Source organism: Oxyura jamaicensis, chromosome 1 (assembly GCF_011077185.1).
Source record: "Oxyura jamaicensis isolate SHBP4307 breed ruddy duck chromosome 1, BPBGC_Ojam_1.0, whole genome shotgun sequence".
In the NCBI taxonomy this organism is placed as follows: domain Eukaryota; kingdom Metazoa; phylum Chordata; class Aves; order Anseriformes; family Anatidae; genus Oxyura; species Oxyura jamaicensis.
Window position 1 is genome coordinate 6,424,072 of NC_048893.1, and position 20,976 is coordinate 6,445,047.

Here is a 20,976-nt window from a genome sequence, read left to right on the forward strand (position 1 = left end):
AGCTGGCAGAAGTTGCGGAGTCGCCAGCACTTGTTGTCGTGGGGGACCTCAACTTCTAAAGCCATGCCTTAAAAGCACTAGAGAGAAAATTCCGCATTCTACCTTCCTTCTGGATTACTTCTGCGCAGGCTGGGTGGGTGACAATACGGGGCGGAATGACACCTCTGCTCTCAAGAAATTGGGTTTCTAAAGGAACCTGGTTCTTCTCCTTCGTGGTGCAGCTTGTTTTGGCGTCAGAAGTGGCTTTTTGCTCTTTTAGAATTACTTTTATTTTAATATTCGGGTTTATTGTAGGTATCATTTATTGCGATAATGCTGTTTTCCACCTTGGTGGTGAAGAGGGAATAAAGCCCTTCTGTGATTCCTCCCAATGTAAACATACCGCGAGGGCTGAAATTTCCAGTTGCCAATTGCCTCAGTTAGGCCACAAACTCCTCTAACATTGGAAACGGTAGAAACAGCTGGGTAGGAGAAAACGTTCAGCATCATCAATCCAACCATCAGCCTGAGTCCCATCACTAAGCCGTGTCCCTCAGTGCCACGTCCACACGTCTCTTAAACACCTGCAGGGAAGGGGACTCCGCCACTTCCCAGGGCAGCCCGTCCCAAGGCTTGATCACCCTCTCCATGAAGAAATTCTTCCTAATGTCCGGTCTAAACCTATCCTGGTGCAACTTGAGACTGCTTCCTTGGGTCCTATCACTTGTCACCTGAGAAAAGAGACCAACACCCTCCTCACTGCAACCTCCTTTCAGGCAGCTGTCGGGAGCGATGAGGTCTCCCCTCAGCCTCCTCTTCTTCAGACTAAACAACCCCGATTCCCTCACTCGCTCCTCCTAACTCTTGTTCTGCTGTCCCTTCACCAGCTTTCTTGCTCTGCACACACTCCAGCATCTCCACATCCTTCTTGCAGCGAGGAGCCCAAACCTGAACACAGTATTTGAGGCGTACAAGGGGACAATCACTTCCCTGGTCCTGTTGACCAGCACCCCCAGGTCCTTTCCTGCCGGGCAGCTTTCCAGGCTCTCTTCCCCCAGCCTGCACCGCTGCCTGGGGGTGTTGTGCCCCCAAGTGTAGCACCCAGCACTTGGCATTCAGCCTTGTTGAGGATATTTGCAATATTTAGTACTTTGCAGGGAGAAAGGTTAATAAAACTTAAAATAATGGAATACCAAGTGACTAAAAACAGAATAGCAGCCCTTTTGTTTTTAATTCCTCATGTTAAGCTGAGAAGTAACTGTAGACTGTTTGACAACTGCAGTTTTATTTCAGAGTTGTCCTTGTTTTGCTAATTCCCAGGGGCTGAAGAGGCTCATGACCATTTGCCAGAAGCACTTCCCAACAGACCCATCGAAGTGTGTGGAGTACAATGCTTTATAAGGCTCTCCGGAGGCCGAGCGTGACTCACATTTTGATCTCCAAGACCCAGAGAGCGCTGAAGAAACGGAGCAGTTTGTGCTTGAACACCAGCAGAAACTTTGTGCGGGCTCTGCAAAAGAACATAAAGCAGATTTCTCTACAGCTTCCTTTTAATACGCCCCACTTCTGCAGATTCCTTTTTAAGCCTGTCCTTTATGCTGAACAGATCCGATACACGGCAGAGGGGCTTCTGAAGGGGGGGGATGGCCGCGACCAGGGGGTGTTGACCGTGACCCTTGCTTTTATTTCAATTTGTTATTCAGGGAACCGCGTAGACCGAGCTGAACCTCGCTGTTGTATCGTAGAGCTTTAGGTGAGACTCAGCCCCGCCAGGGCTGGAGGCTGGAGGTTTTTGGCAGCTTTCCCACTGGAGGCTGATGTGGGTAGGTGATTAGAGGGAAGCAGTCGAAGCTGAATCTCGGTTGTTTCTGTAAATATGAAGACTTTAATGGCTAATCTTTCATGTGGTATTTATCAGGAAAAAAAAAGAAAGGTTTATATATTTCTCAGCTGAAAAATACAGCCACTTTCAGTGGAAAGAGCTTTTGATCTTGAATACATCTGATTTGGCTTTTTTTTTTTGTAATGGCATTTTTAATATAAACCTTCTGGGTTTGGGGGAAGTAATCTTACAGCTCTTGAGGCTTTCAAATCCCATTTTTATACATCTGGAGAAAATTTTGCTCCACCGGGCATTGCAGAGAAAACAGTTAGGACCTCCCGTGACCAGGTACAGTTGAGTAGCAGCTGCAGGTCTTTGCCATCGTGCATCTTGTCTGGGAATGGCGAGGAATCTTACAGATTCCGAGGTCTAGATCTGTGTGAGCAGTGAAATACTGACAATTTGTAGTGGCGCATGCTGAGGGTCTCACCTGAAATCCCGTGTTTTTTACATTTACAAGAACAGCAGCACCTCCGCAGCGGGGTTAAGGCGTGTGCTCCTTCTCCTGAAGAGGCCTTTTAGGACGTAAAGCGAAGCTCCAGACAAATTGCTGAGTAACTGCAAATAACTGCCACGGGGGGGGTGGCATTTGGCAGCTTGTGGTGGCTCTTCTGAGCTGTCTGGCACTCACCACGTCCCCTGGCACGGCGAGACGCAGTGCTGGGGACTTGGTGGAGTGTCTTGGGGAACTTCCGAGGTTCTTCTGGGGGCTCTCCGGGTTCTCGATGGCCGTTTCAGACGCAGGGGGTTCTTCAGTCTGGAGAGCCCGACCCCAGAGAAAATGTCAAGAGCTTAAGCAGTTTAGAAGTAATAAAAATGAGGCTGACAAGATCTAACTGGAGCCTGGGGAGGGGTCTTTGGGGAACAGACGGGGATTTGTGGGGAGAAGCTGGGCAGATGTCAAGAGCGTGGAAGAGTTTCATTACCATCAGCGTCTGGGGACATTTTTGCAGCGTACAGAGGTCCTTCAGAGGCATTATTACAACAGGAAACATTTATAACACCGCAACTTTATCCCTCTCCCCACCCAGATGATTTCCTGAGCCTTTTCTAAATCTTTAACCTGACCTCGAGTCCTGAACTCTTTAAATAATTGAGAGACGATATTGTCCCTCATTTAGCACAACTATAATTTCCTCGGAAAGTGCAGCGAGGGAGTAGCCAGGGGATGGTTTAAGGAGCATTGTAACATTTGCTTTAGTGGGAACTGGATTCCTTAGGGCCTCTATAATAGCATTAACTGCCTTTTTTTTTCCCCTCCCACTTTCGAGCTAATTACTGAAGAGCTATTTAATGGTACCCCGAGCACCGGTTTGAGCGGGGATGCGCCTCCTGTAGGGACGGGATGTGGGGTTTGGAACGTTTTGGGCTAATCAGGTTTCAAGAATGTGATTTGAGCAGCGTGTCTCCTCGCTGACAGTCCCTGAAACACAGCCTCCTTGCTTGCATGAACCCCGTGGCGGAAGAGCTTCATCCCCTCGCAATTCGTGGAATGGCTCTGCGCGGGGAACCGAGAAACAAGAGCACTTTCTCACGGCTTAGCTGTGTAAGAGCTTCCAGCTGTCCGGCACGTGAAAGCCAGCTTCCATCCCCGGGGGATCGCGGAGGGGAGCACTGTTATGGCAACTGCTTTTCGTCGCTGGTTTGAGGCTCTGTGCAGCTGGAATGCCCCAAATTACAGCGACCAGACCGTGCTCTAATAGTTAATAGTGCCTTTTAACCAACCGGCCAACCCAAACCCCAAAGCCTAAGGATGAGTGGGTGCGGTGCAGCTGTCAAACCGTCGGACAGTTGTTGTGGGGACGGCGTGTTTCAGTTTAGAGATTTGGGCTTGTCCCTTTGGACTTCTCCAGATGTTTATTTCTGATAATTCTCGCGTTAGCCGGAAATAATTCTGCTGAATCCGATGACTTGTAGCCTGGGGATGAAGTCATGCGTTCACCAGAGAAATGTCAGGAGTGTTTTTAGGACTTTTTTACTGCCCCCGGTCGTGCGTTACGGCTCCCCACCCCTTCCCACAGCTGGAAGGGGCCGCGTGATACCGTGCACGCTCTCAAAGGACGGGGTTTGTGCCTTGTGTCACTGTTACCCTGCCTGGTGGCAGTTACGTGCCTGTAGCGCCGTGTTTGCTATTTGTAAGGCTAGAAGGGCTCTGAGGATAGTGTTGGTGGGATCAAAAGTACTGTACATGGGATCAGTTCGTTCTGATGGAGAAACTGGGTTCCTTGCTGCTGGTTGCCATCTCCATTGGGGCTGGTCTTACCTGAAGAATGAGCTTGGTTGAAACTGAAATGGTTTCACTTCTGATGCTGCTGAGAATGGTTCCAAAGCGAGGCCTGCATCGCTTGACCCGCTTCCTTGTGGGTTTTGTGAGCCGTTCCCCCACTCCCTCGCTAAGTTAACCCTGCCGGGAGGCAAGGTGCTGGCGTTTAGCCCCGTCCCGTAGCCCCTCGGCATCTCCTGTGAACGGGGAGCTTCCAGCACAGCCCCTCGCTGCCTGGCACCCTGCTCCGTGCCCCTCTTCCAGCATTAATTTTGGTTATTCCCAGTTACCCGCCCGTCCCCAGAGCCCAGCAGGTCTGAGAGCGCTTCGGGTGCAGCCAGCAGGGGTCTGCTGAGCCCCGAATCCCGGGGGGTCTCTACAGGGCCGGCTTTTTGGGGGGAACACTCGGCATTTCTTGCAGCCAGCACCTTTGCAGCAAAATGAGCTGGTCCCTGCTGCAAACCCTGCCCAGCTGTGCGAGCATCCACACCCAGCGGCGGCCGCGTGCAGGAAGGATCACTGCCAAGGTTCATTTGGAAAATGCTTTAATAAGGAAGTGTTGACAACACCGTTTTGCAAAATGTAAAGGTAACTATACAAATTCTTAATACAAAAAGAATAAATTAAAAGCAGATCTTTAATTCTGCAACCTTTTCTACAACATACATATTTTGTCCTTGATTACAATTGAACGGAATCCAGTAAAATCATTTTACATGCTCTAAAGTCAGTTTCAGGAGAGACCTAATTTTTTTCTTTTTTTTTCTTTTTTTTTTTTTTTCCTTTTTTTTAAACTAGAGAGTCCATTTTACACAACTCGTAATAAAACTATTGACATTAATATATATGTAAAACTTTACACCTAGTTAACTAAGCAGTAACTGGTCATCTGATAGCACCTGAATGGGGGGCGGCTATGCCTGAAACTAAAACTAAGACAGAGTGAAAACAAATGGGACTGCTTCAACATTTCCAACACGCGACTGCATATAATAGCATGAAAAAGAAACCCTGCCTCGCAGCAGAGCCTGGCGCACAGACACCGGGCTGCTGGCTAAACAGGGGGAGCTTCGGACGTGGAGACTAAGAAATTGTGGCTTTATGGCGGATGGAGCCTGGAAAAATAATAATAAAAAAGGTAAAGGAGGGGTTAAGTTGGTAGTCAAGTGCTTGTATATAATAGCTATGTATATACCCCTCCGTGTTATACTTAAATATGTTAATCCCATATGATTAACATTTTATGTACATTTGTGTTTAATTGAATTGAGCTAAACAGTAAAACCTGTTTTACTTAATCTGTCTTTACTACCAGACTGGCTGCTCACGTGTGCCTTGATTGCAAAACAGAAAAGCAGAACACAAAGCTAAACTCAGTCCGTTTCTAGAAAGCTTTTTCTCTACTCGAGCCTGTTTGCAATTCAGGCTAACCATTTATTTTGTGTTTTTTTTTTTTAATTTTTTTTCCTAATTTCAGGGCTGCCACCTTTTAACCTTTGCTGCAGAACTGCGGATCTGGGCTTGGAGGAATGAATGTTGCTTCCTGTAGTGCCCAGAGGCCTCGTAGTGCCGCTGTTGTTGAATTCTTTTTAATTAAAAGAAGGTACACAGAAAAAAAAAAAAAAAAAAAAAAAACCACCAGGGAAATTAAAAAGAAAACAGACAGTTGCTGAGAGCCCCTCAAAATCCGTGGGCTAAATTACCTGCTGCTGCTTAATTTGGTCCTCGTTTAATCCTTTACCTCCAGAATCTTATCAGCACGTGCCAGCCATCAGCACGATCTCCTACCCAGCCCAAAATCCAATGAGGAGCTCGCAATAATTCCGTGCTAAAGACCCCGGAGCAGAGAGGGAGAGGGACATTAACACAGCGTTTTGTTCAAACATCCAGGTAAGGGGTGCGATCTCACCGCCGTCTGCTGGATCTTTGTGGAGGTCCGGGGACGCGAGGCTTGCATGGCTACCTTTAAAAACCTCCCGCCAGTTTGAGAAAGTAATTATTAGTATTTATTTCAGAGGGATAAGCAGCCCAGCAGGGCCGAGGACCGAAGCGCACATTTCTTACATGTATCAGGGAAAGGAATTAGCAGGAGCAGCTCGCGTGAGTTTTTAGAACCCCCCCCGTCACCTTGCCAAATCTAATTAGGAAGAACCCATTCTCTTCTTAAAGCCTGGAATGCAGTTTTCCAGCAAGCTTAATACCAAAAAGTGTGGCAGCCCCGGGTCGCGGGGTTTCGTTTTAGACTTCTCGCCCTCCTCGTGTCTGGTAGACGCTGTTGTTACTCTTGGAACATGCGCACACACACTCGCACTTCTGTGTTTTTTTTTCTTTTTAATATTATTTTTAAACTAAAGCTAACTTCAGTTTCTGCTTTTCGCAAAGTAACCCCCCTCCAGCCGTTTCTTTAATGCCTTTCCCATAGGAAATCATCGTTTGCACGCACCAACGGGGGCAGGGACCTCCCCCCGTCTAGTGGCAATAAAAACAGCATAGCACCGCAGTGAAGGCTAGACGTGCCAGCTTCGACATCCACCGAGAGAGAGATTGTGCACTTGTTCATTACAAAAGTGTCTTTGAGGCCTTTTAAAGTTCCATGGCTTGACGTGTATAAAGCATTGCTCAAAAGTATGTGTAAACTTGCAGCTTCTCCCGTGACTCTCGCGTCCGATTTCCTTCTGGTAGCAGGAGGCAGCTCCCGCCGGTGCCCAACACCTCCTTCCCTTCCTTCTCTTCCTTGGGGCCGCTTCTTTCCACGGGGAAATCTGCACGGCCTCGTCTGCTGCTTGCTGAGCCCCGCTGCTGCCCCCCTGCTTCCCGACGGACCAGCTCTCCCGCCTGGTGCTGAGCCCTTTGCTACACTGGTGCTAACGGAGGAAAAGAGAATGGGAACGGGGACGGCGCCGCCGCGTCGATCAGCTCGCGATGTGCTTTCCCTTTGATTTGCCGGTAACGCTTTTGTGCGGAGATCGATCAGGATTTATTGGCTGTGTCTGCTTCGAGAAAGGTTTTTGGCAATTTTGCTCTTCATCAGAGTATTAAAAAAAAAAATCAAACCCAACCCCAACCTCTCTACGTGTCCGTAAGCAATCTGTGCCAGCCGCAGAGCTGCTCCGAGTGGCTCTGCTGTAATTAATGCCTCTGTAAACCTCGTTTGTCCGCTTTAATTGTAGCTCGTAGATGCTGTGGTGCCAGCCCAGGCCTCCAGTGTGTCTTCAGCACATTGGGTTCTGTTACTGCTGTTGAGATGGGCTCAAAGCAACGAAGGAAATGACCACCTACAGGAGGTGGTCGTGTCTGGCGTCGAGTTGAATGAGATGCTTCTGGAGCAAGAACCTGCTGAGCAAACTCACCGCGGTGATGTCGGTTCGGTGATCTTTGGCAGTGCAGGTTTGATTGTGAGACTCTGACACATCTTTGAAGTGTCGGGCTTTTACTTTTCCATTAAAAGAAGCTTTTTTCAAGGAGTATTTCTCAGCCTCTGTCCCGTTTTGTGTTGAACCCACCCCCCCACCCCGTTGAAAGCGATGCTCTGTTGGCTTCAGATCGCAGGTCATGGTCATCGTACTACTGGTACGTACCACAGAGCTGTAAGATCTGATGGAAACCTCGACAGGCTCCCATCGTTTCAAAGGAAAAACAGCTTTTAAATCGCCGACTGACTGCTGAGGTGGCTGCTCAACGCATCCGCTGCCCTGCAGGCTCCAGGAGGGATGTGCACCAGTCTGGCGAGGGGACGCGCTGCCGTCCGGCGCGGTCGTGGTGGATGTCTCGGGGCCAAGTGTTACCGAAATGTCGAATTGCATCATGAGAAAAGTGCTTAAGAGTTGAAGCTGGTGCTGGGTGACAGTGCATCTGGGTAAGGCAAATGAGAGGCAGTGAGGTGATCTCAGAATGGCATTGATGTGACTCGCTTGAGGTCAGGGGTTCACACTAGAGTCCCAGGCTTGGCTTTTTCCTGTCCATACCACTGGACATCTGCTAGTTCTGGATAGAGGGGAGAATCCAGGAAACAGCTGTCATTGTAGCTCCTGCGGGAGAAAGGAGACTCGGTTAGGGACAGCAAGGGCTCACAGAAAGCTCAACCGTGGGCAGAAAGCATCAGGCTGCAGGTGGGGAGAAGCCCCGCGGCGCTCTGCAGGCCCCCAGAGCCCGTGCTTGGGGTGGAGGCTCCGCATCGCCCGGCAGCCCCGGAGTTACGGGGCAGGAACAGCAAAGCCAGGTGGCGAGTGAGAGGCGCGCTGTGGGAAGGCCCACGCTTTGCCACAGGTAGCCCCATCCTCGTCTTGCGGCAGCTCTCCTGACAAGCTACGGTTTCGTTTGCTGCATGGCTTTTTGGTTGCTCGCACGCAGCCAGTGAGAGACGTCAGGGGAATTTGCTCTTTAAGACTCGGATCAAGGTCAGCTCCCGGCTTAGGCTGCGGAGCTCCTTGCCAGGAGAAAACCTTGAGGTCAAAATCTTGAGATTTTGAAGTGATTGCTGTAATTGCATAATAGTACTCAGAATTGACGTCTCTCTCTCTCATGGCTTGATTTGAACCAACTTCTGAATTGGAGATTGTTTTGGGGCTAGACGTGGGAGATGCGTTTTCTGCTTCCCGTGGGATTCTCCCTTCTTCCTCTGCTCTGTCCCCACCTCGCAGGACTGATCTCACGGCGATGCAGTCCGGCAGTTCCTGCCTCTCTCTCCTGTTTTCCACCTGGTTTCCCTGGGACTGCCGTCCAGGAGGAACCTGAGCACGGACAGTCCGTGCTGCTGTTAAAGAGCCTTTTGTTTCCCGGCTCCGTGCCGGAGGTTTATGGGTTATCTCTAGAAAGCTGGGCTCGAAATACTCGACAGATGCCAGCTGTGAATGGTTGCAGATTCAAATGAGAGTGTCAGACAGTGACTGCAGTTTAATTAAAACAGAGTAACTCTGAGGGGTTTTTGTTCCCTCCACCCTTCCCCCTCTGTCTTCCCACAGGAGCCGGGCCAGGGCAGCTCCTCGCTCCGTGAAGCCTCGCTGCTGCTGACAGCCTTTCCCCTCGCAGCTCCCCTCTGCGGCAGGGCCAGGGGAGAAAAGGGCACCCGGTGTCAGGCTGGAGCGCTGCTGGCAGCTCCGTCCTGGTCACCCGCGCACATCTCCTCACCACGCTGCTCCCAGAGCCTCCCCACGCTGCTCTGAAATGTCCCCGGCCGTGAATTTGTCCCCGTCGCCTGCCCCCTGTGCCCGTTCAGCCTCCGCTGCTGGCCCGCAGCCCGTCTGGGGAAAGGAAGAAGCCCTCTTTCACTGGGGAAAGCACAGCAGCCACAAACTCGCTGAAGAGGCACAGGCAGAGGGCTCCGAGATGCTTTCAAGTTGTTTTTTTCCGAGAGCTGAAGGAAGCTTTGTTGCCAAACAAACAGGCACACAATTAAAAAAGCTGCTTCTGGGGGCCGGCGGGGGGGCGGTTATTCGCATTGTGCTCATGGCACATGGGCTGTAAGGCAGAGGGGTGAAAGAACAAAACATTCCCTTACTATACCTCTATTCATCAGTACTTTGGTGGGTTGGAGACTGAGACTCATCCATAGTGGGTGAGTTGTCTGTTGCTTCTCTGAACAAAGGAGAGCGAAAAAAAGGAGGAAAGAGGAGAGAGGAAATGTTAAAGAAAAGACGTGACACAGACATTGTTACGAGCTTATTAATCCAGCGGGGAAACAAGCTGGTGAATCATCTTCAGAAAAAGAGTTAGTGACACAAAAACATGTCAGGGAGAGCTGTAAATCTTTTAATTGGTGCTGGGAGGGAACAACCTGTTCCTGTGGGGGGGGGGGAGGTTGTGTTGTGCTTCTCATGGCCAGCTTTATCTGCTCCTACCAGATTTATCCATATGTTTTGGGAGCTGTGCTCAGGCGTGAAACAAGCACTGATTTGTCTCCAATTCTTTCTGCCCTGGTTGTTGGTGCAGAGCCTAAGCTATGGATCTTGGTAACTTCATGCTCACCAGCTAAGACTTTGGCTCGACGGGGTTTTGCTAGGAGAGGTGGGGAGCAGGAGGTCTCCTGAATGGGAAGATGGGAAAAGCTGGGATTTTCTAAACAGGTTTCTCAGCTGGCTGTTAGCCAGTTTTACTGCTGATTATCATGGAGATATTCAAAAGAATTAGGATTGGGATGGAGACAGAGACTGAGTCTCGCTTCAAACCCTTAACAGGGGCAATTTTGGTGTACAGTCAAGGTAGCTGCCATTTTGCTGATCTCAAAATCCTTCGGCTTTTTGTGAAATGGGACCTGGAAAATTCTCTGCTTCTAAAGCTGGAAGCAAATGCAGAGCCCACGTGAGGCTTGATGTCAGCTGTGTGAATTTAAAATTCAGAGGCCTGAAGGGTTTGTGGTCACAGTTCTCCTCATCTGCATTTTAAAAGTGCAGTCACGGGCAGTGCTGGAATAAGACCAGAGGGCAAACTTGGCCACAGGTGGATAAAGAAATAAAACAGGGTGAGTTTTTTTTTTTTTTTTTTTTTTTTTTTTCAGTGGCTGCAGAGTGAAATGTTTGCAGAGTTAACTCTACTGGTCCCCAGCCACAGCTCAGGGGATCCTACGTGATTTCTTCTAACAGGTCTTGTAGTATTTTGAGGATTTTACCCTGAAACTTTCTCTTGGATCTCACCAAACTCAAGTGAGTTGCAACAATCTGGGACATGCTGAGTTAGGATCTGGAAATGATCTGTATTTCATGTGACAGGACAGAATCACAGGAGATGGCTAGAGAATGCCCATGGGAGCTTGCAAAAGGCTCGTTGTTCGCTCCTCGCCTCGCACGGAGGTGCCAAAGAACCCAGTTCCCAAACCTACATGAGCAATGGCTGCCCGCATGCAGGGACTCACTGCTTTGGTGCAGTGCATTAAGTTAGTGGTGGCTGAAAAAGAGATGAACTGAATTGTCATTAAGTCACCTTGCTGGGGAAAACCTAGCAGAAAAACCTGGTTGCTGCATGCACAAATAGGGCAGGCACCTAGCCATGCCTTTAGAGCAAAGGTCTTAGGTCAGAAGGAGAGCATGGGTGGAGCACTGGGTGTGGGAAAAAGTGTGTCTGTGCTCCCCCTTTGCTTGTGTTTGGGAAGGCGTTTTCCTGAGGCTCACAGGATTTTTGGCTTCCTGCAGTGAAGGAGGCGAGTCCCCAAAGCCAACCCCCCCAGACACTCACCCAGTCTGCCATGCAAGAATGTGGTGGGGACTGCCCGGTGGCGTGGCTGCTAGCTCGCTCGACGGCGTCGAACTCCTCTGGCTGTGAGGTAAGGCAGCTGGAAAACAACCACAGGGTGGAGAAAAAGAACCGGTGAGGTGAGGGTGCGAGGGTCAGAGCGCTTCAGACCAGCAGGAACACGTCCAGCTGGGGGTAAACCTGGCCCTGGAGTCAGAACCCAGGCAGCAAAGTGTGGCAGGGGAGCAGCCCTCCTGGTGCTACTGCTGTGTGTGTGTGTCACAGGCTGGCTCCACCTGCAGCCCGGCAGGAATGCTGCTTCACCTGGCCTGACAGCAAGCTGCACCCTCCCGAGCCCTGCCCCACTGGTGGGAGGCTGGACAAGTGCCTGGCTGGACGTGCGAAGGAGGAAGGCAGCTATGAAGAGTCCCAAATAAAATCATTGTCTCTGTGATAAAGTTAAGCGTGGCTTTGCTGCCCCTACCACCAGGGGATGGTTTAGAGGACAATAAGGAAGGGGATGATAGGGAAGGCTTATCTGACTTTAATAAGGCTAGAAGCAAGCTCGACTAAAAACCTAACAGTTGTTCTCAGGGAGTTTCCTCAGCGAGGGTCTAACAAGGAAATCCACCTGGCCAATCCACCCTCCAAATTTTAAGTGTAATCCTCTCTGAAACCGACTCGGGATGCTCAACCTGCCCGTTCTGGTGACCGGTCACGGCAAGCCGTGGCTCCTGGGCTCACCTGCCCCTGTGCTGCCCAGACACCACGTTTAGGTTTGAAGACCCAGCTGGGTGGGGGAATTTTATTTGTCTTGTCCCCCCGGACCCTCCCACGATCCTTTCTAGAGTTCCTAACCGAGCCCGTCCAGTTCCCAAAGCTAAGCCAAGCAAAGCTCTGCGGTGTTCACGTATTTTCTGCTGCTGGCTGGAACAGAAATGCCAACTGATCAAAGGCAGGAGCCACTTTTCACGCTGAGACACAGGGTGGTGGTTCCAGCAGCTGTTCGTGGCGTGTGAGGAGCGTGGCATTAAACCTTCTCTGGCATTCTGGAGTCTGTGGCGAGCACAAAAACCCACCAGGAGTGGCGTGGTGGTCACCACGAAGCAGGTGCAGTGCTCAGGAGTCAGAAGGCCAAGTGCCAGCACGCGAGACCGATGCCCTGGTCTGCTCCAAGGGCCAGGTGAGGCTCGAGCAGCGGTGTCAGGCACGTGGCAAGGAGGGGACAGGCATGGCACAGGTTCTGACCAACCAGCTCTCCCATCCCCACCGGGCTGGATTCATGTTTTTGGCACGTCCTTGATCTATCCAAATGGGACTGTCCGCCGGTGACTGATGGCCAGCAAATATTTAACCTTGGCCTGTTTCGTACCACGCGGTGGTGTCTGCAGGTTCAGGACTCGGGCTGTCTCGCTGTTTAATATTAACAGCACAGAGAAGTGCGGAGCTCTGTGTGTGACAGAGAGGTAAACTACTGCACAAACTGGAGCACTCTGAATTTCAGAACGCTGTCAGCTCAGCACAGCTACTGGAGTCTCACGGGAAAGCCAAACGTCAGCAGAGCACAGAGATGCCATCATGCAAACATCTGTGTGGTGGGCAGAGAGCCTGGGACGCTCCCCACCTAACTTTTAACCTTCCCCATGCCTTCCCACGCCACCCCCCGGCCTGGCCCACGACGGGCTCTCACCTGACGTTGCTTTACACATCTGAGGCATTCTCGTGACCCTGCTGTGCGCCACAAAGGTGCTTTGCGAAGACGTGCTGTACTGGGAGCTGCTGTCCGAGGACGTGGAGCTCGTGTGCGAGAGGCGGCTGTGCTCCTTGTGGGAGGCCGTGGAGCGCTGGTACCAGAGCCGCAGCTCATCCGACACGGCAGTCCTACCCGAGCCCTTCTCGTGGCCCTCCCTGCCCAGAGACGGAGTCCTTATGATTTGGGAGCGGGACGGGGTGAGCCGCACGGAGTCCGCTTCGTCCCCGTGCCAGTTCTCCTTAAACATCCCCCCCGCCGTGTAGGAGTTGGAGGTTTTGAATTGTGCTTTCACGCTGTAGTGTCCCTCCTGGTCGTTCTCCAGGCTGCGCACCACCACGGGGGTGGAGCTGCCCTCGATGTACAGGGGGTACTCTTTGATCCTGTACTGGGAAGAGGGTTGGCTCTGGCTGTGCAGGTAGACCCGGTGGTGCCCCGTGCCGTTCCTCGCGGCCAGGTTGGGCATGCTCCCTGAATTGGAAGAGACCAGGTTGCCCGCCGATTTGTGCCTTTGCCTCTGCCGCTCTCTGGCTTTTGACGGGGAGTCCTCTGCCAGGGTGGAGTAGTTGGGGTTCATCTGAGCAGGGTAGTAGTGCTCGGAGCTGGAGTGGCTGGTGCAGGACGAGCAGTCGTCCATGGGGTCGGAGCCGTTACTGCTACGAGTCCTTGGGGTGTAGAAATCAGGGCTCCCTGTCTCATTTTCTGAGCCGAGGAGCTTGCCTTGTGACTCCAAACTGGAGCTCCGGTGTCTAAAGTGCTGAGCTAAGCTGTGCAGTCTGGTCGGGCTGATGTCTACTGACCTGCAGGGACCAGGAAAACATTCAGGATGGTATGTCATGAGGACAAAACACTCCCTCTCCCCTTCTGCACACAAATCCAGCCTCACTAGCAAGGCAACACTGAAAACTTGGACCTTTTCAGGGGCTGCTGCCTGCAAAACAACTGCTTCCCTGCTGTGGGGTTGGGGCAATTAGGTCCAGCTCCTACTCCCGTCCTGTCTCCCTGGTGGTGGCATTCACTCTGCAGCACCATGTGGGACATAAACCCTCCCCAAACCCAGTTCCTCGGTGGCTTCTCATGCTGGGGAAGACCCCGTCTGAGGTCCCGGTGACCTCAAGCCCCTGGCTTTGCTGGTGTGGCCCCATGGCGAGCTGTTTGAATCAGCACCGTCCTGGTGTGTGAATCCACCGGGTGTTTCTCCCATTAGTGACAGACAGACAGACAGGCTGTCCGTACTTAGCCCAAAATGCAGCAATTGTGGCCTTTGAGAACCTCACATTTGTGAAACAGCTGGGTCTTGCTGGGGCCCAGCCGTGGGTAACGCACATAAGACTGTCAGCGGGTGACAGCCCTTCCAGCACCCGCCCCGAATCACAAATTTACAGGGCTTGATCCGTGGCCAAGTCTGGGTGGTCTCTATTCATCCCCGCTGCTCGGAGGGCTGCAGCCACCCGCTGCAGGAGCAGGAACACCGCCCTCTGCAAGTCACACCCCCCCGAACGACAGACAGCCAAGGCTGCGGCACACAGCTTGTGAAAGAGCCCCAGACTGAGCGAGAGTTGTTCCCAGACAGCCCCCACCCGCTCAAGGCCCCTTGCAAGCGCTGTGCCAGGCTCGTTTCTCATGCAGCTCAGCTCCGGCGTTAACAAACAGTGCTCTTGACAGGCACTTTCAGCCAAAACCTTGTAACGAACGCAACCCAGGGCCTCGATGCCTTGTGTCGTTTCTGCCCGGCCTGGTGTGCTGGCATTGCTCCTGATTTGTGCCGGGCTAAGCGATGTTAGCAGCACCACTCAGGGCAGGACACCTAACAGCACCCAGCTTTGGCTCAGCTCTCCTTCTCTGTGGGATTTGCCACGGGAGCAAGACAACCATGAAGCTGAACAGTTTCTGCTACAAATCAGTCAAACTGGGCCATGCATATCAAATCACCTCCCTGACGTTGAGATTTTAAGGCTTTCCTCTGTCAGCCCTTGGCTTATGCTGCTGCCATCTGGGTCCTTGAGTGTACAGACCTCGGGGTTGCTTTGTACAGCCTCTTTCCACGTGAGATCACACACATGCAAACATTTGACATGCCACTGTGAGAAAGAATTAACACCACCCAACTTTTTGTATGGGAAAGGAAGCAATGTGTTATCTCCAGCTGGATCCATGAAGGGATTTACTGCAGTTCAGCAGTAGCATCGCATCCCTTCTAGAAGTTGTGCCGTGTTGGGTTTGTAGGGCTTATAAACTGTAACCGGGATGAAAGGTCCCAGCAGAAGAAAAGCTCCATTACTTTGAGGGGAGGATGAGGGGCAGGATCATGTTTATCTGGAGAGATTTCAGGATCTCAGCTCAGGAGAGATTTCCTGCTGGCAACAGTACCAGAGCCTGTGGTGTGAAAAGGACTGGTTTGTGTCCTTTCCTGAACTGGGAATTAATGGATATCCTGGGGGAGGGATAGAGCAAAAAAAAAGGTTATTTCAGGGCAAGCAAGGTGAGAGTGTTGTGGTGCCGCAAGGACTTACCGTGTGGAGTGGACGTAGTGCGGACTGCGTACCCGTAGGTCCGGCGTCGAGGGCATGCTGGACTGGGAGTTCCAGTGGGGAAGGCTCCGGATGGGGCTGTTCTGCAGGGAGCTGCTCCCTCCTGCCTCAGCACAGCTCCCGGTGCTGGGGAACCGCTTGTGACTGCTGCAAAGCAAGCACCCGGCTTCAGCTCCTGGGCTGTGATTCAGGGAAAGGGCTCCCTGCCTCATCTGGGGTCTCAGGCACGTGCCTGCGATCCCCTGGGGTGAGTGGGGTCAGATGCTGCTCTGAGTCAACAACCCTGAGACAATCCACTGTCCTTCCTTCCTAATTAATGCTTTAAAACAACGAGATAGCAGGCAGCACCTCATGACTGCAACCTACTTTTTATGACATGTTAGCCAAAAAGCCCCAGAGTTTCCTTTTGGCGAGGGATGGTTTTGTAAGGAGATGTCTGTGTGACGGGGACAGGAGGCAGCTGGCTCACCTGGAATGACCGTGGGAGGAGCGTTTCTTCACCTTCTCGTAGGGTTCGTCCAAGGATGACTCGCTCCACATCTTGGGCTTGATGGGGGACTTGTCGTAGTCGTTGCGGTGGTAATGCATTTGGCGGAGGCCTTCCAGTGACTGCGGAGGAGGCGGCCTGTTGTGCAAGGGTGGCCGCGGCGGGAGTCCTTTGTGTGGGGACTGGAGAGGGGAGATTGTGCTGGTGACCTGAGAATCCTCTGTGGAGAGAAGAAGGGGAAGAGGTGATGGTTGCGTGGCACGTTCAGTTCCAGCAGTACTTTACGGGACAGCATCATGCCTTGCTCTCAGGCTAGAGCGGTTTTGGGACCGGGAAGTTTGGGTGGACCATCATACAGAACAGTTCCTCCATTTGGAGCATCCCTCAGGAATTCACACATCCCTCCCCATTTCCTTCCTGCCCTTTAGAACAGCCAACATACCATCCTCGAGAACAAGGGCATCCGAGAGGGAGCTGTCCTCACTGGCAATGTTTCCTTCTGAGGAGAAGAAAACAAAGATGGTCAGAGGGTCATGAGAATCACAGGGTGAAGTGCACCGTCATCTTCCACTGACTCTTAGCCTTAAGCAATCACCCACATCTTCCTCCTGTTGCAGCCATAAGGCAGGAAGGTTCCTATAAATAACTGGCTCAGCCCACGCTCAGTCTCAGAGGGCAGAGCTGCAGGGCAGGTCTCTCAGCAGCAGACTGCCATTGGAGGAGCTGCAAACTCTTTTCAATTAATGGGGATTAAAACTGAGTCACAACAGAGAGCTGAGATTCCCCAGAGGATGTAAAATGGCAACGGGACATTAGCCAGATTGATATCTGCTGAAGATCTTGGGCCTTAAGACTCTGGGTTTCATCTCTGCCTTTCTAAAACCATCATCCTGTTGGGATCTGAAGGCCCACACTAGGCACCAATTTTGTGTGATCTGGGGGAAACGCTTCCTGAGCATCCTCTGGTGCAGCAGATGGAGAAGATCTTGTGTCCTTGGCATGCATCTTTGGGCTGCCTCCCCCATCCAAGTCCTGTCTGTTATCCCTGGCTGCAGTGTAGCTTGGTACCCAGCTCACAAATACAGCAGCTCTACTCTCAGTTCTTGCTACAAAGGCACAGAAAAAAAACACCTCCACAAGCCAAAGGGAAAGGGCAAAATCAGCAAGGGAGAAAGAACAACAGCAGCAAGTTAATGGATTTCATGAAAAACCGATCAACAACCCAGTAAACCATAAAGTGCCCTGAGAATTACATTGTAAAAAAAAAGAGAAAAAAAAAGTATTTGAGCACAGCGATGACACTGCTAGCACTTTGATTTTACAGATGCCTTTCAGCTAGAGAGCTCACCCCAATCTGCTACCATTAATTGCATTTGTACAGCACCACTCTGGAGGAGACGTTAACAGAGCGATTTTACAGGTGAACGAAGGAGTCACGGTCTGCTTTCAGGACATGTGTATAATGTACAGCATGACACTGCCTCTTGTGCTGTGAACCAGCACATCTCGAATGCAGCCCGGACTTCTGACAGCATGCCGCTATGGGGAAGGACAGCCTGACTGCCAGCACCTCTGGAGCCCCTCCAGGGGGAAGAGGAGGGAAGGGAAATCCGTGCCTCAAACAGGAGATCAAGGCAGAGCCTTCGGTGGTGCTGTGGGCGCCGAGCCTGACTTACCATCTATGATCAAGGAGGCTCTCTGGGTCGGCTTCTTGCCGGATTTGATGCGGTACTCGTTAATGGCGTTCTCGATCTCCTGCAGTTTCTTCAGCGCGTTCAGGTAGGACGTCTTCCTCTGTTTCTTCAGCTTTTTGCTGACATTCGGGTCGCTCGCCAGGCGCCGGGCAGCCTCTGTGATCTGGGACTGAATGGCAAACTCCCTCTCCAGGCGCTCCAGCTCTGCCTCCTGGGAAAATGTAAGCAGATTTGGGGCTGTCACCAAACCCTCCTGGCCTGGCTATTGGGAAGCTTCCCCTGAGCCTGGCCAAGGAAAGCATCCACCATCGTGCTGCTTCCCTCATCTCAGGGATGAGATGCTCCCCTCATCTCAGGGATGAGATGGTACCTAACTGTACCCACGCAAGTGGGGTGACCCCACAAGGGTGACCCCACAAGGAGGATGCCTGCGCTTAAGCCCCAATTCTGCCACGCTGCTTGGCTTTTCACACCGGTGGCCCGCTTCAGAGGTACTCATCCATCCTCGTACACCCACCTTATGGGAGTTTCTGCCTCCTGCTTGCTCCTTCTCCATTTCCTAGCTCCATATTTAAGCCTTGTTTAATAACAGAGCTATGCATAGCTGCTAAATTACAATTTTAACCTTCTTGACAGGCTTGGCACCCATTGACCCATCTGGGTTAAAAAAAAAAAAAAGGTGAAGAAGGGCTAATTCGTCCCTTGTGGACGGCTGCTAAAACCTGGGGAGAGCGGGAGCTGAGGTAATTACGGGCTGCTGTAACTGATTGCCCCGGAAAATTGTCTCCTCCAGTTACAAGCCGGGAGGGTGATTTCAGAGCAATCAGGGTCTAACAGCAGGCTTCCCGCGTGCCAAAAAGGGCTTGTGTATCCAACGCCGGTCGATACAGTGTTAAATGCCAACAGGTGTCCCCTGGAAGCTACCTACTGCTTTGTAGTCACACTCCAAAGCCAAAGGATCTAGGTCAATAAATGCCAAGGCAGAAGCTGGTTTGGCTTGGTCTGCACCGGGAGCCCAAGCTGTGATCTTCAAAGGTACCTCGCTATCTGCAGTGAATTTGGCTGCCTTGCCCAGCTCCACGGAGCTTTTGGCGTTGGTCTGCTCGAAAGGGGAACACAAAACATCGCAAAACAGGGCAAAAATAGCCAAGTTCCTTTACTTGTAGCGAGCTGTGGGTGTTCAGATTGTCTATCAGACACGTATTCGTGGAGATCCTCGTTACACAAATTCAAACCCTTTCTCTCAGCAGTAGCATATGTTGCAAGGACGGATGCTGTGGGAATTAATCAGATTGAAATCATTCAAGTTTTTATTCTGGGCTTCTGGCTTGCAAAAAGCTCTTTGCTGTCAGAGTGAGTCAGCATTGCCTCAAAACTACAATTATTGTTTCAGAAAGACTGAACCCACCCCCATCATTTAACAGATCCCTTTTTGCACTGCAGACTTTATAAGCTCTATCAATGCCAAGCTTATTAAAAATGAATTTGAGGAAGGGAGTTTTAAGGCCTGGAGCCTGGTTCGCTGCCTTTTGGCAAAATCCTTCCTGGGGCCAGGACTTACGGACCTGCTAGAGGTGATTACCAAGAAATGCAGTAGAAGCCGCCTCTGCAGTTCATGCTCTGACAAAGCTCTCACTAAAGTTACTGCGAGTTTGGTGTGGGCTGTCATTTCAGCCCTTCACAGATTCAGTTCTAAATCACTCAGAACATCGTAGAAAAAAATGTCTTAATTTTCTTCCCAGCCACAATTGTCTCTTTTCATCCAGCGACGCCCCTATAAATAAGGCCTTAGAAGATGAGGGCTATCATCTACCTTCAGATGGAAGTGCTTTGCTTCAGGTCCTTGTCACAGTTGGTAATTTCAGTCCTGGATTTATGGAACTGGGGAAGAATTTCACCCTTGTTTTAAATTGAGTTTCCAGTGTTTGCACTTGCTGAAAAGCACACGAAAATCAACACTGGCTTCTCTAAACGTTCTCAAACCGGCAGCCAAATAAACACAGCCCAACATTATTCTCTGAGAACAGAAATTTATGGTTTTCAACACAGTCCTAAAGTTTGACAGATGAAAAAGGGGATAGAGGGAAGCTGAGTCAGCGTGTTTGGATTGCTGTTGCCAAAAGGCAGAGTGCCTGCAGCGGGGAGGAGCTGCTTTACCTTTGCGCCCTTCCCGCTGCTCAACCCAACCTCGCAGAGGAGTGAGGAGATTCCTCACCCAGTGGCCCCAAAAGCTGCCTCATAGCAGTAAAGATGTGGGGAAGCTGGGGATCAGGTTATAACAGAGCAGCCAACAGACTGCAGGGCTTTTAGGAGTAACTCAGCTACGCTGTGCCTCCCTTTGAAAAGCTTAATTAAATGTGCTAGTTCATGAATATTTGACTTTGGAGGAATTCCTCTCCCAGGCTCCATTGAGAACAAAACTAAAGAGCTCCAGCTGTTTATTTTTTCAGCCGAAGGAAAACGCCAACAAAACGACAAACAGTTAATTCCCTGGCTGAACCGAGCCTTAAACCACGCGGTCACACCAGCTTCAGCCTCTCCTCTTACAAAAATAAAAAGGAAACTCAAAACTGGAATATACACAAGTGTCTTGAGACAAATGCGTCTCTGCAGACAATGGCTTTTCTGTGAATCCAGTCCCGCCTCCCAGCTGCTGCAGGCCTGTTTTCACAGCCACGGTTCAGGGCACTGACCCAGCACATTGTGGGAGCAAGGGAAAAGAACAAACACTCCCTGGCAAACTTAGCAAAACATCATTCCAGCTCCCCATAGGTAGGGACGAAGGCTCTTTTGTTTAAGGATCGGGGAGCAAAATGCTTTCATTCTGCTGCTGCAGGACTATGATGGGTAACTGTGATGCTTTTCTCCTGTATTAGGGGAGATCTGAATTGGGATCAGAAAACAAGCTGCTGTTAGTGACAGCAAGACGGGGCAGCAGCAGGGCTCGGATGGCTCAAGGGGCTCCTGATGTGCTCCCAGTTGATCACCCTGTCTGCTCCTGTTACCTCTAGCACAGCCAGGGCTGAGCCCGGAGGGTTTGAACTTTATTCTGAGCCTGGGCTAAGGCAACCAACCCTCTCTCTGCTTCATTTTTTGTTGTTGTTGGGAACTAAAAAAAGGCACCGTGACCAACTGCAGTCATTTACAACATCATGGCTCCTCCCTGATGCACAGCGGGTGTCGCAGAGACCCCGAGTGGGGACACGGGGCTGGAAGGGAAGGACGA

The 20,976-nt window shown here is 51.1% G+C and overlaps 2 protein-coding genes across 10 annotated transcripts in view; one reads left to right on the forward strand and one right to left on the reverse strand.

Moving 5' to 3' along the window:
• Nucleotides 1-1,975, forward strand: part of PRPF18 (pre-mRNA processing factor 18) — a 19,152-nt gene extending 17,177 nt beyond the window's left edge. For both annotated transcript variants that reach the window (XM_035334274.1, XM_035334281.1), the window contains one exon: nucleotides 1,300-1,975. In XM_035334274.1, the coding sequence (XP_035190165.1) occupies nucleotides 1,300-1,380 (81 nt within the window). In that variant the 3' untranslated portion in view covers nucleotides 1,381-1,975. The remainder of the gene's footprint in view (nucleotides 1-1,299) is intronic.
• A 5,766-nt stretch (nucleotides 1,976-7,741) lies between these two features.
• FRMD4A (FERM domain containing 4A) overlaps nucleotides 7,742-20,976 on the reverse strand; it is a 355,878-nt gene continuing 342,643 nt past the window's right edge. For 7 of the 8 annotated variants that reach the window (XM_035334235.1, XM_035334241.1, XM_035334249.1 and 4 more), the window contains 7 exons: nucleotides 17,733-17,961; nucleotides 16,499-16,555; nucleotides 16,039-16,276; nucleotides 15,552-15,716; nucleotides 12,979-13,838; nucleotides 11,292-11,388; nucleotides 7,742-8,152 (listed from right to left, as the gene is read on the reverse strand). In XM_035334235.1, coding sequence (XP_035190126.1) covers nucleotides 8,050-8,152; nucleotides 11,292-11,388; nucleotides 12,979-13,838; nucleotides 15,552-15,716; nucleotides 16,039-16,276; nucleotides 16,499-16,555; nucleotides 17,733-17,961 — 1,749 coding nt within the window. In that variant the 3' untranslated portion in view covers nucleotides 7,742-8,049. Of the gene's footprint in view, nucleotides 8,153-9,626; nucleotides 9,699-11,291; nucleotides 11,389-12,978; nucleotides 13,839-15,551; nucleotides 15,717-16,038; nucleotides 16,277-16,498; nucleotides 16,556-17,732; nucleotides 17,962-20,976 lie in introns of all 8 variants that reach the window. The other variant, XM_035334217.1, reaches the window with a different exon arrangement.